General features: G+C 39.8%; 1 protein-coding gene across 6 annotated transcripts in view; it reads right to left on the reverse strand.

The window, feature by feature from the left end:
• The window catches only part of slc4a2b (solute carrier family 4 member 2b), a 47,345-nt gene that overhangs the window by 25,908 nt on the left and 8,768 nt on the right, over positions 1-12,669 (reverse strand). For 3 of the 6 annotated variants that reach the window (XM_071206950.1, XM_034108373.2, XM_034108372.1), the window contains exons 2-3: positions 8,890-8,965; positions 4,192-4,347 (exon numbers count right to left, since the gene is read on the reverse strand). In XM_071206950.1, the coding sequence (XP_071063051.1) occupies positions 4,192-4,242 (51 nt within the window). In that variant the 5' untranslated portion in view covers positions 4,243-4,347; positions 8,890-8,965. Of the gene's footprint in view, positions 1-1,445; positions 1,597-4,191; positions 4,348-8,889; positions 9,144-12,669 lie in introns of those variants that run through there. The other 3 variants (XM_034108375.2, XM_034108370.2, XM_034108374.1) reach the window with 3 other exon arrangements.

Consider the following 12,669-nt stretch of genomic DNA (forward strand, 5'->3'; position numbering starts at 1 on the left):
ATAGTTTTAAAAAGGCATGTATGCTAGGCTTGAATCAAATGCAAATGTTTACATCATAAACTCTATAGTCAAGACATCCTCCAGACAGTGGGAGAGCAGAAAATAAATAAGTCTACTACTCTTTTGGTTGGCTTCCTGTCTGATGATACCGTTTGATAATATTTGTCTGGGGACTTTTGCTTTTAGTCACCCGCTTTATCGTTTCATATGGTGCAAACGTGGTTTTCAGTAGCAAAACACTGAAAGATCATTTGCCTGAGATAATGTTTTCACAACTCAGCTTTATCTTAGTTGAAGAAGTCCAACTGATAAACTCTGCAGGGGCTGTAATGTGGACATCAGAGGAAGTCTATGAAGTAACAACACTAAAGAGAGGAGGGGTGTGAATAGCACTGTACTGACCCTTCTGATGGCTCTCTCCACACAGAGACTCACTCAGAGTCACTGATACGGTGGCCTTAAAATGTCAGAGTTCATTATTGCAGTAAATAGAATGAGGCTATGAGATGATGACAGAAAGTGTTGGTGCATGTCTTGACCTAGAACAGTAGCTCCCCACCTGAAGGTTAGGACCTACCATAGGGGAAAGATTATCAGGACAAACAACAAAAACGCACGTTCATACGTTGGTTAGATTAATACTATCAGGCCTCATCATTTTTAAAAAGAAACTATTTGAGAGAGGAGAATCTCTTTGTTTGAACTTCCCAAGTTAGAAAGTTAGAAAACAGTGATAAACAGAAAGTCTGGCTCGGTCAAATGGTTACACAATCTGCCCACTTGTATATATATATATATATATGTAACAACTAAAACGTATATATTGTTGATTTAATCTGCAGTCAAACCAAACTTTACGTGCTAAGCTAAATAGCACCTGAGAATAGCTTATGAGGAGAGACTTGATAGTGGAATCAATATTCTTAGTTGCGGTCAAATGTATATATAGTACTTTACATCAATAATCCAACGATCCAATGAATGAGTTTCTCACCACCTTATTACAAAAAAAAGTGTTCGACTCTTCATTCCATGTCTGTCCTTTTTCTCAACTTTCCATTTCCAACCCCCTCCCCTTATCACACATTCACAATCAACTAATACAAACATATCTGGTAAGATAACTCAACGTACACTAGAAAGTTCTCATCCAATGCATGAAGCATTTGTTTGCACTGCCCTACAGCAAGATATATCCCTACCATACCCTCTGTTCTGCAGCTGACCTCTAACCTCTGACCTTTCTGTGTGAGAGGAGAAGGAAAAACAAACCGTTTTTAACTGAGCCAGCAACACAGCGGGTTCCTTCCTATGACTTTTTCCTGTTATATACATTTGCCCAATGTAGGATAACGTGTAATGACTCACTGGGAAGGATAAGAAAAAGACCAGCTATCGCGTCACATTGAGACCTCTATTAACAAACTACAGCTATACAAACTCACCTTTAATGAAAACAGATAGTCCATCACATCAAAAACACACACGTGCTGCTGCAGCCTTAATACAACAAGATAGCTATATTTGCTTTTCCAATGTCAAAAGTGAAAAATCCGGAGACGTCCGTCACATTTATAGAAGACAACCTGTTTCCCATTTCAGTTAGCCCTCGTCACGTGACCAGGGCAGATCTCCAGGGTAGGAAGAAGACATTACTCAGTTACACAATGTTAGCCGTTAAAAAAATCCAGACAGGATTATCTGAACCCTCCTTAACCACACACACACACATTGTAAAGGAGATAATAATTAACTTGGTAGAGTCGGCACCGAGAAAACAACCAATAACTGCCGAGGCACTGTCATACAGCAAACATTTGTATCTTTTGTAAGCTTCGTGGTCATCAGGCTACACACTGGTGAGTCTTATTACAGACTAGTCATATTGTAATCCCCTGCCTTCAAATGGTTTATGGCAGTCAACTGTCCTACTGGCTATAAACGGCAGTAAAGATATGCTGATTCTCAAAAGGCTTCGGCAAGAACATAAAAGAACAAGGTGGTCAAATTGAAACTCAATGATTTTTGCAATGCTAACTTACCATTTTTATACTTTAACTAAAAGGGGTATTCAGAATCATTCTGGGTGTAATCATAGAACACAGTGTCTTAACACAACTTCACACTGCTGATGCAACAGTTTGTTGGATTACAAAGCACTTTGAATGTTCTACTTCTTTTACTATATTTCAGTTACTGCAAAGTCAAACTTTTATTTAATAATTGATGTCATTTATGAACAGGTAATGGAAGACTGTTCTGCTCCCTTTCAATCATGGAAAATGTATTATGTTGTATATTGTAACTTGTATTTTATGTGGAATTTAGTGTTGGAATTATTGTACAAATTAATTAAGGTAACTCAGTTAAATGTGTAGCTTTAGTATGAGGTCATTTCAGTATGAGGTCATTTGTTATTTAGGGAAATAAAACAATTGAGAAAATAAATCTTCAGTCTCTCTGCACCTCCTTCAGGGATCAGTGTCACATATTCACTTCCACCTCCGGAGCTTTTGTCTCTGTACAGCTGGGGTTTCATTTCAAACGCAGACAGAACTTGTTGTTTATGTCCAGGCTACATGCAGGTAGAAGCAGTCTTTGTCAGCATGAGCACACGTTTGTGCAATACTGGAAAGGAAGCACTGACAAAAAAAACACAGTGCTAAGGGAAATCAGGCACTTCCTATGTCGATGTTGCAATAAAGACCAAATCAGCTCCGATCAGTTTGAATAGGATTTCTGCTTTCAGTAAGAAGTTATCTCTCTCAAGTGTACAATAAAAAGTCAACTTAATCAGAAGTCTGTCTGATCAGATGTGGCCTCTGACTTGTAACTGAGTGGAAAATCTCTTCTTCTTTTGCTCAAACTTCTCTAAAGACATCATTATTTCCACTCACATTCAACCCACAGCATAGTACACTCCAGCTTTGGTCTGTTGACAGACATTTCTGAGAAACCTAGAAATCCTTACCTCAAGCAAAAGAACATGTGAGAGGCTAGTAAATAAATGCTATCCTTTTGAATCCTGGAATGCAATCAAACGTAATGTTTCCTGGAATTCACAAACCATTGAAAACTGATGATATCCAACAATATGTGGCTATTCATGAGAGGATTGTTCCTATAAGCTTGCGATATTCTCTGCTGCAGCATCTTAATCATCCCAAAATAAACTAGTTGAGGACCCCTGAGCTGGGGAATGCAGCTTACTTTGGCTGCTGACCAAATGCCCCGGGGCAGCATGTTTATCACATCAGTCCCACCAGCAGCCGGGCAATTATGTTTTTCATTATATGCCAATATTATTTTTGCTTTTGAATACTGGCAACCCATCCGCTTAAATAAAAGAGGAAGGAAACTGTTTCAGTTGTGAAACCGTTCACATTCTCTGGTACTCTAATGAAAAGGGAAATTCACTGCAGATCTGAAGTGTTTTTGAACATTTATATTTTTGTTGATGCACGTTGAGAGGAAATTGGCTCTAGCATGTGACTTGATGTGTGCACACATCGTTTTGGAGGGAACAGCACTGTCCAAAATATACACTGATGCCAGAGAAGTCTTTTGGAGCTGATGCAGCATACATCCAGCACAGGGAGAATATCAAGTTGAGGAAAGTTTTACATTCAATGGCTAAAGTCGCACGAATGAAGAGACTATGACTAACCTTTTATCACATCATTAACACACTTATCTATTATTTTTGCCAAATTAGTCCACTTATTTGTCAAATACATACAATGGGAAACGTGCCGTGTGGTGAGTTAGCTAGTTAGCTAAATGGGAGCCACAATGTGTGCTGTATGCAAACCTTGGGTGTCAAGTAAAGAAGTACTTTAGAAAATAAAGGAGGTCAATAAAGAATAATTAGACAGTCAATGGAAGGCTACCATGTGGTGCAAGTTTGTAATTTTATGCTGGCAAATTATATGTGCATGACAGATGAGCATGCTTCTGAATGCAGTAAATTGGCATACCTATAACCAAAACAATCTAGTATTTCTTTGTGTGTCTATTTTCCCAACAAATGGGTTCCCTAAAGAAAATATTTTTATATTTATATTAACTTTCCTTGGAAATTAACCACACATTTACAAACCTTTTTACAACCCTTGTCATGTGTTTTATCATGTGGAGGCTGACCTGACGGGGTAGACTGAAGCCTTTCTGTGTGCGGTCGTGTGGACTTACAGTGTGAATAACCGACGACACGGCATCTGTAAAGTGGTTGGGGTTGCTCATGGCTCAGTCGCTGCTGGAGAGGCTCTGGATAAGATGGTTTGGATCGGTGCGGCTTTAGCCCTTCTCTTTCTCACTGGGACTCAGACAGCTTTTGGGCAGCATAACCTGGAGACAGAAACAGATCCGGGGGTTAGTCTGAGAAAGCTGGAGATTTATAACACGAGGCAAACAGGCGCTGGAAGCTGTAAGGCAGTAATCCCTGAATATGAAGTGCAATCAGAAAGTGTTTTGTTTTGATTTGTTTTGGCTCTTTACTCCAGCACATTTGATTTAAAACAAGGAATCTGAAGTGATGATTTTTTATTCATTAAATAGGATGAGCAGCGCATGACATGAAGCATTTACTAAACAACTAAGTGAAGATTGCTACAGCACAGACTTGGCGGGCATCACCAGGAAATACTGTATATGTACTTAAGTATGTGCTGACATCTAGGAGTCAGACACCAGTTCTCCGCTAAAAATGTAACAAGTGACGAGTTCCCCGCAGCTCTGCGAGGCTTCATATAGACACAGCATTGCATTTGAGCATGCTAACATACTCACAATGACCATGTTAGGATGCACTTTAACCCCATAACGTGCCGACTTGTTTGGGATGTGCTGAAGTGCAAAGCCAAAAAAATACAGAAGAAAAAGCAACACGCTTCACTGGAGATCTACACTAAGGAATGATCAACAGTTTCAGGATTTCCTGGAAGCCCTTAAAGTTCCTTTGAGTGCCCAGAGCCACTTTAGAAACACAGATGGCCTAAACTGGATGTTGTTTTAAGAACTACATTATACGTGAGGAAGACTAATATGCCTTTAGAAACAACGACACCCCGTCTAATTTAATTTCTATCATACTTGATTTTAAGCGCTGTAGCACTTTCTCGCTATCATCCAAGGTTATTAACCATTAGAGTCAGATAAGAGCCCGATAACACGGTGCTCCTGAGCAGAGGCGGTCTTGATAAGCGGCGGCACGTGCCTCAGCTAACCTCCACCTCTCGAGTCACTCTCGAGTCATTGTATAGGACATATACGAACACAGGAATCCTCAAAGATGATCAGAATTCAGTTGGCAATATGTTAACAAGGATTCAACACAAGAGGACACTTAAGTTCAGAAGAAGTTTGCTGTCAGAGAGAATTCTTTTCAAATGTATTCATCGTTTCAGCAGTATATGCTGGTTTTCTTTGTACTCTGCAATAGAAAATCAGCCAGCTGGTAGATCAAACAAGACATGTCAAGTCACCTTGGGTTTTAGTTAATGTAACAAGCATTCTTTTGTTATCTCTTTTTTATGCCCAAAATGAAATGGATCATTCCAGAAGATTGTTACTTGCAGCCCTACTGCTTTATTGTAAGGATCCAAGATACAACAAATGGAGTGTGTACATTTGTAGTCCAAATGACAGTAGGAATGTTTTTTATGTATATTGTATATGAACTAATGTGGCAAACAACTAAATCCTTTATTTGTTTACAGTCGATAAACTAGAAACCCAAGTAGTCCTCCTCAGATTGAGACTTCAAAAAACTTAAATCTCCTCACTATTAGTATTTTTATCAGAACACCGGTTTACTTCAACGTAAAGAAGTAGAGGGCTCCCTATTGGTCCACTTTTCAGTGTCACAGTTGGAAATCATTTTCTGGTTGTCCGACAGCAGCTATCAAAGAAACGATAAGCCTCCCTGCTGCCTGACGACAATAGTATCAATGACCTTGTTGACGGAGAGGGATTTCTGAGAGGTGTATTTCATTGAAACACAATCAACGGCAAGAGATTAAGTGCAGTGCAGAATGTTTTAGGTGCTGGGCAGTGTGAATGTGTATTACAAAGCAGATTCAAGAAAGACATCACCTGCCAAAGAGACACTGAAACTGAGACACTGCGCAGACTACACAATGTTTTGGCAGCGCTCTTCGTCTGCTGTGCCAATGGTAATCACTTCACAAAATGGCAATTACATACTATCGGCTGTTCAAGTCAGAAAAACAAATTTAACTTGTTTGAGAATTGTAATCCATGCAGGAGTGGCGATAAAGGAGTCTATGGTGTTAGCTCGGGTGTGTTTGAAGATTACTTTCTCAGTAAACCTAGACCCCACCACTTTGGGAGAGGCAGGTACACAGGGATAAAGTTACAGCACCCTGGGATCCTGGGCAAAAAGCATGGGAACCAGCTTATCTACCTCAGGGCATGGCTGGAATAATACAGATAACAATAATGATCAGATGAAGAAAACAATATTGGAAACTACAATTGTCTAGGGTTAAAAACCATTTAAATGTTCATTTCTGTCAATGGTGAAAAAAGGAACTCTTATGTAATAACTGAAAGACACAATGGACATGAATGCTGAGGAAGTGAGGACAAGATACTCAGTTCATCATGGCTTCCCAGAGTGATCCAGAAGCCCAGTACCTCTCAGACCTTTCTCAAAGAAGACCAGTGTAGCTTTTTCTCCCCACTTTTCCATGCTAGATTTAGTCACAGTAAATATGTGCATGTAGGGCTTCTGGAAAACTATCCTTCTGGGAGGAAGTAAGAATGAAAACAGGAAGAAGGTAAGGAGGAGCTGTAAACGTATCAAATAAATAGAAATCGGGCAATTTTGGATAATTTTAGAGGTAATAATGTCTGCCTTTAGAAACTGAAAACCCATTTGTACGGTTGGACTGGATCAAAGATAACTAGGTTAAAACAAAGTGTCCGATGTCTACTAGGCGACATAATAGGTTAACTTGACTTGACACCGTTACAAGCTGTCACTGTCATCTCCATCTGTCCCTCCCACAAAGAGCAGCATTTACAATCAGACCACATGTGTGAAGATGCTACCTTTGACCAAAGAAACTGTCATCTACAGGGAGTAGAAACCGAAATACAGCTGCCTCTTTACCATTTGAAAATGCATGAAAGTCTTAAATGTTGCAAATTTAGATGATCAGTTATGATTTTTTTTTAAACAATTTTAAAGGATGCCCTTTAGAGACTAGACGAAAAACTCCTCCTCACATTTCCAACTTGACAGCTGATAACGAGAAACCGGCTATTTATGGTTTCTAAAATAACACTGCAATGGTTCTGAGGAACTAACATTTCCTGCCTCTTAACTTCAAAGTGAAGGTGATCACTGACTGTTTTTTTGTGGTCAGTATTTTAAATCGATGATATGCACTTGGTGGTGACTCATCCCTCCCACAGAGTGCAAATATACTAACAAAGTCACTTTGGTATGTTGTACATTTCCGTTAGTGATAGAAATGCCATGGTTACCGCAAACATTTTGAATTTCCCCCGACATCCTCATATTCGAAATATATGACATTTGACATTTTGAGATGCTTTTCTGGTACTCAATGGATTTATTTCAAAATGTGAGGGCACATTGTTATACTCTAAGACATTTCTTTGAGAAAGGAAAGGAGCAATGATATATTCAGAAGGGAGCACACTGACTATCTAAAAGCATATTGAAGATCTGCCAATTTTGTTCTGTAACATCTTTAACTGTACTGTCATGTGACCTTTGAGGTGAGGAGGGACAAAGGGTTAAACATTCTTCTCCTCCTTATAATGACATAAAGGGAAAGGAGTGAGACAGTCAGACGGCGGGACAGAGGTTACGAGCCAGACTCGAACTCACGCCACAAGCCAACATTCGTCTTAACCCAGTGATCCGCCAGAACACCCGGCCGGGCCCAGCTTCAATCGGGAAGCTTGGCACGCGAGTGACGACCACAGACTGCATGCTTATCTACAAACTCTATCAAGAGAGGCATAATTAAAGAACAGTTTTATAAAATACACGAACTGGCAATAACGAGGCCTATCCAGAAATAGATGCTTGATAACAGTGTTCAAACATCAACCAACAGAGGCCTGTACTTATAGCAGCAGGACAGAGACAGGGAGCAAAGGACCGGTTTAAGGTTTCACTAAGAACTGCGCTAACAAGAACACTTTGTGATCTTTGTTCCCTTTTCACAGACAATGCATGTTTAATGAAGTTATTTTCTTGAAAAATACTGATTGTGTGTGATAGCACCAAGTGACATGAAGATAGTTCCTGACCTTAATCTTTTATCTAACACAATAACATGCTTTAACATTCCGGACACTTTGATGAATTGACATAATCAGAAGCATGATCACATGTTTAAGACGCATGCAAGTTCTGTTGAAGAAAAACATGCAGTTGATAAATGGAGAGGGTTTTAAGAAAACCAAAAGAAAAAAAACTTTTGTTCGTAGCTATGAATGGTGAACTCTGATTGGACCAAGGTATTTAAAGGGCCATCGCTTTACAATAATCATGTCCTTTAAAGGCTCTAAGTTAGGATTTATACAAGCGCTTTTCTCCTACTGAAACTCAAGTGGCTTGTTTAAGGTCTGTATTGTGTAACCTGTTGAACTAAATAGGGTTTGTTTAGAGTTGTGTGCTATGGTTGTTCAAGCCTGAGACACTCACATGAAATATCTTGTTAGCTTCGATTAGACCTAACAAACAACGGTTATTGTTATCTAACTGAAAACAACAAATCAATAAATAAGACAAATAAGAAAAAAGCAGTGTGAAGAGACATTCTAACAAAAATGTTTTGAAACATAACAAATGGTGGAATACAAAATATATCCATATTTGTACCATACCTTTGTGTGCTCACAGCAGAGAAGCCACCGTAGACATGGTAGTGCAAATCTGAACTCTGTGAAGTGAGACCCGGGGCTGGTCAGAGAGCAGGGAACAGACAATCCATGGGAGAAAGGAGAGATAGGGAGACAAAAGAAAGGAGAGTTAGAGATGAGGATTGCGCTCCAGCTTCTGGAGTGCTCTCTCAGACCGACATGCATGCACTGATAGCAGCAGCCTTCCTCCTCAGGATTATGTTTCCTCCTCTAGCCTGCTGACAAGTAGCCATGTGACTCCAGGACCCATTCAACACTGAGTCAGAGGCTGCTGCTCAGACACACACATCAATCGTCTGTCACACACACACACATGACCTCAAGCTTAAGGTGGAAATTCAACCCTATGATCAATATCTGTCTATATCAGTGGATTTTCATGATTAAGACCTATATTACTATATTATCTGTTTGGAAGTAGAAACCTCTTTAAAACAAAGCAATGTCTACTTTATATAGTTACAAATGCAATGTGGAGTGCTTTTTCTTACTTTAATTCTATTAAAAGTCCTGAAATAGTGCAACTATCCAGGTATTCACTAAATATGCAAGTTTAAAAAAATTGGCACATCACAGAACCTTTTTCTGCTTTCTATCTTGAAATATCACGCCATCTCTATCTTTGTTATATGGAACCATAAGTGAACTTTGAATTGTTACAATTGACTTTAATGGACTAAAACACACTATGAAAGAGTTCAAGTTCCTAGACGAAAACAGAGACACAACAAAAACAATAGAATACAATTATAGTGACCTCTCAATCCCGAGCAATGCCGTAAATCTTACACTGTTCCATCATCTATGGTACTCTAATGGTGCAGTTATTTACAAAATGAACATGCATTACTGAAGAACACCTCAAACTATGGTTTGAGACCAAAAATATTGCCAGGTCAAAGTTTTCTGAGGTAGTAAAGCAAGAAAGAATTTGGGTAATTTTCTAAAAAAATGGACAGTTAATGCAGCTGTGCCCCACGTCATTGTTAACCAACGTTGACTTAAAATAACATCTGAGGACAAAATGCCTTATTTTGGTAAATGCCTTTTGCTTCGACTCATCTCTCCTTATGCCTCTTCATCGTCCTCCCTTGCTCATAGCCTCCGTGGGAGGGACTAAGATGCGTGAAGAGAAGGCGGGGACATGAATAGAGGATGTAGAAACTGGGAAATGGAGAAGGCCCATTGTTTCCCCTGTGGAAACACTTTATCTACTCTGGAAAGGTCTATTACAATATCTTTCTCAATCTGCAACAATGACATAAATAAAGTCGTGACACAGAGACAATAGGTGCAATTCAGAGTAAAGATCTGCACACGTCCAGCTGGGGTAATTATATTTCCATCTGAAAGAGATCTTTGTCAGGAATAGCCCGATGACAGAGACAATAGGTGACCAGATAGTAAAGGAGTGCCACAAAAGCTTGGTTTACAACCACATGCAAGCACATCATGACATCTCTCATTCCTTATGATAAACACAGCAAAATGAGTGAGTCATTATGAAGTGGCTTTCTATAGAACATTGAGCAACTTGGCTTCTCATCAAGGGCATTGCAACTTTATCAGGAAGCTTGTGGCATGTGTAATATACAATAAGTCATCTGTATTCTGAAATAAGCAAAGCAAAACGATGAATGGCATTATCTAATTTATAAATAAAACTCGGCTTTAGAACAATATGTTTATACATTTGCACCAGATGATAGTTAGTTATGTCTTTTGATATCATTGTGAATGCTGGAATATCCACACAGAAGTCACCTGGACGTTCTGCTTGTACTATTAAAATATTTTAGTTTTGGGGTACATTTGACTTCATGTACACCCTTGCACGCCGAAGGTTCTTAGAGTATTTGGCAATGGAAAAAAAACCCTTCATGTTATGGAGTAATCAAGACTATTACACAGTTAATCCCACCTAAAGTCATTCAAACAGCCAGATTAATTGTGTTTTTCAGCGAACAAAGAAAAGTCCTGTGATCTAAACAGGTTGCTTACGCATTCGCCAAATAACCAAGCATCGCATTCCACATCAGCTTATTTGAGCCTTTGGGCTAAAGAAACACCCAACATCAGGAGGAACCTGAGTGTGTGCGCGCGTGCGTGTGTGTGAGTTATAACTGTTTGTCCCCAGAGTGAGGGATCACTGTGAAGTCACATGCATGTCTTGCAGGGAAAAGAAACGCAGTCAGAGCCACACGCAGCTAAAGTTGAAGTCATAGACTGTATATATAAATGGACGTAGTGTCCGTGACGTCACCCATAGGATTCTGTAGAGTTACCGTGAAGCCCTTAGTAGGCGGAGTCGGCCACTAACGGCTCGACTGTGACGTCAGAGTCTAATCCCGCCTGCTCCAAATAAGGGCAAAGAGGCGGAGCCGAGGCGGGACCTGCTGCCTCCGAACTGGAAGTAAACAGAGCTAGCTCAGGCTAAGAAGCTAAGCTAACATGAAATACATGCATACCAAGTTACTGCTAACAGTGTCGTTCCCCTATATAAACGTTACATTCATAATCAAATGAGACAATCTGCAAGAGAATTAGCTATATTTTGTTATTCTTAATGCTTGTCATTCACACGTTGAGAAAAGACTGACTCCACCGCCCGGACCTAACGGAGCCGCAGTGCGCTAGCTCCGGGACGCCGGCTGGAGCTAGCCCCCTGCTGCTCCGTTAGCTCCGGTGTCCACCACTGGGATAATTGGGTCCCCTATTAACATTTGCTCCCGTTTAGCATTATGGGCGTCATAGCCATAGACTATAAAAGTCTTACCCAAGGCTGAATCATAAACTAAAATGTATATGTATGTATAAAGGGTTACGTCCTTAGCTGGCTAATAAGTAACAAGCTAAGCTACCAAGCACACAAACACCTGTGAACGGGTTAACATGTATAATATTATCATTTTAGACTTCTTGGAAGTTCTGTTAGTACACTCAAGCGCACAGCACGACATTTTAATTGTCTGGTATTTGTAACAATATTCCCTAAAAGGCACAATCACCACGAACACGGCTAAAGCTAAAGGGTCAAGTACAGTACTATGACTAACTAACGTTGTAGCCTCTATGGTTGTAGCCTAGCAGAGTGGACAAGTTGCTGTTAGCTGACAGTGAGGCATGTACGTGTCCATCAACGTGACCACGCCCTAATTTATGCAAAAACTTTAAGACCTAATATAAATAAAAGGGTTGTGTTAGAAAACAATTCACTCACAGATTCATAATCATGAAGGTGGAATCTAACTATATCGATAATAATATTTATTGCATCCATGGGTAGAAACATGTTTTTTTCTGCTGTAAAGTTGGGCATTTTAACATGGGGTCTATGGAAATTGCTCCTTTCTGCAACCAGTCCCTAGCGGCCCATGTATGAACTGCAGTGTGTGGCACTTCCGTATTGGCTTCCCGGCTGTTCCCCAGAGTTTGCCGCTTGGTTGAAGTCCACTTCAAAGTCTGGGGCTTTCCTCAATCCCAACATTGTGCTAATAATATAATTATCCACTTCGGTCCACCATTTTAAGAGCTGTGACTTCATGCGTGCAAGGGCGATTGACAAATATTGTCCTTTTGACACTTTAAATTAGGCTATTGACCCAGAATTTCATTTATTGTCATCATTTCTGTGGTTAAATCTGGTGGTATTAAGTAATATGTGCTACATGCAAACCATCTCCTGCAAATGTCTAAACATTGTTCTGAGAAAAAATATGATAAAGATACAATTCAACAACAGCA

The sequence above is a fragment of the Pseudochaenichthys georgianus genome, chromosome 20 (assembly GCF_902827115.2).
Source record: "Pseudochaenichthys georgianus chromosome 20, fPseGeo1.2, whole genome shotgun sequence".
Taxonomy (NCBI): Eukaryota; Metazoa; Chordata; class Actinopteri; order Perciformes; family Channichthyidae; genus Pseudochaenichthys; species Pseudochaenichthys georgianus.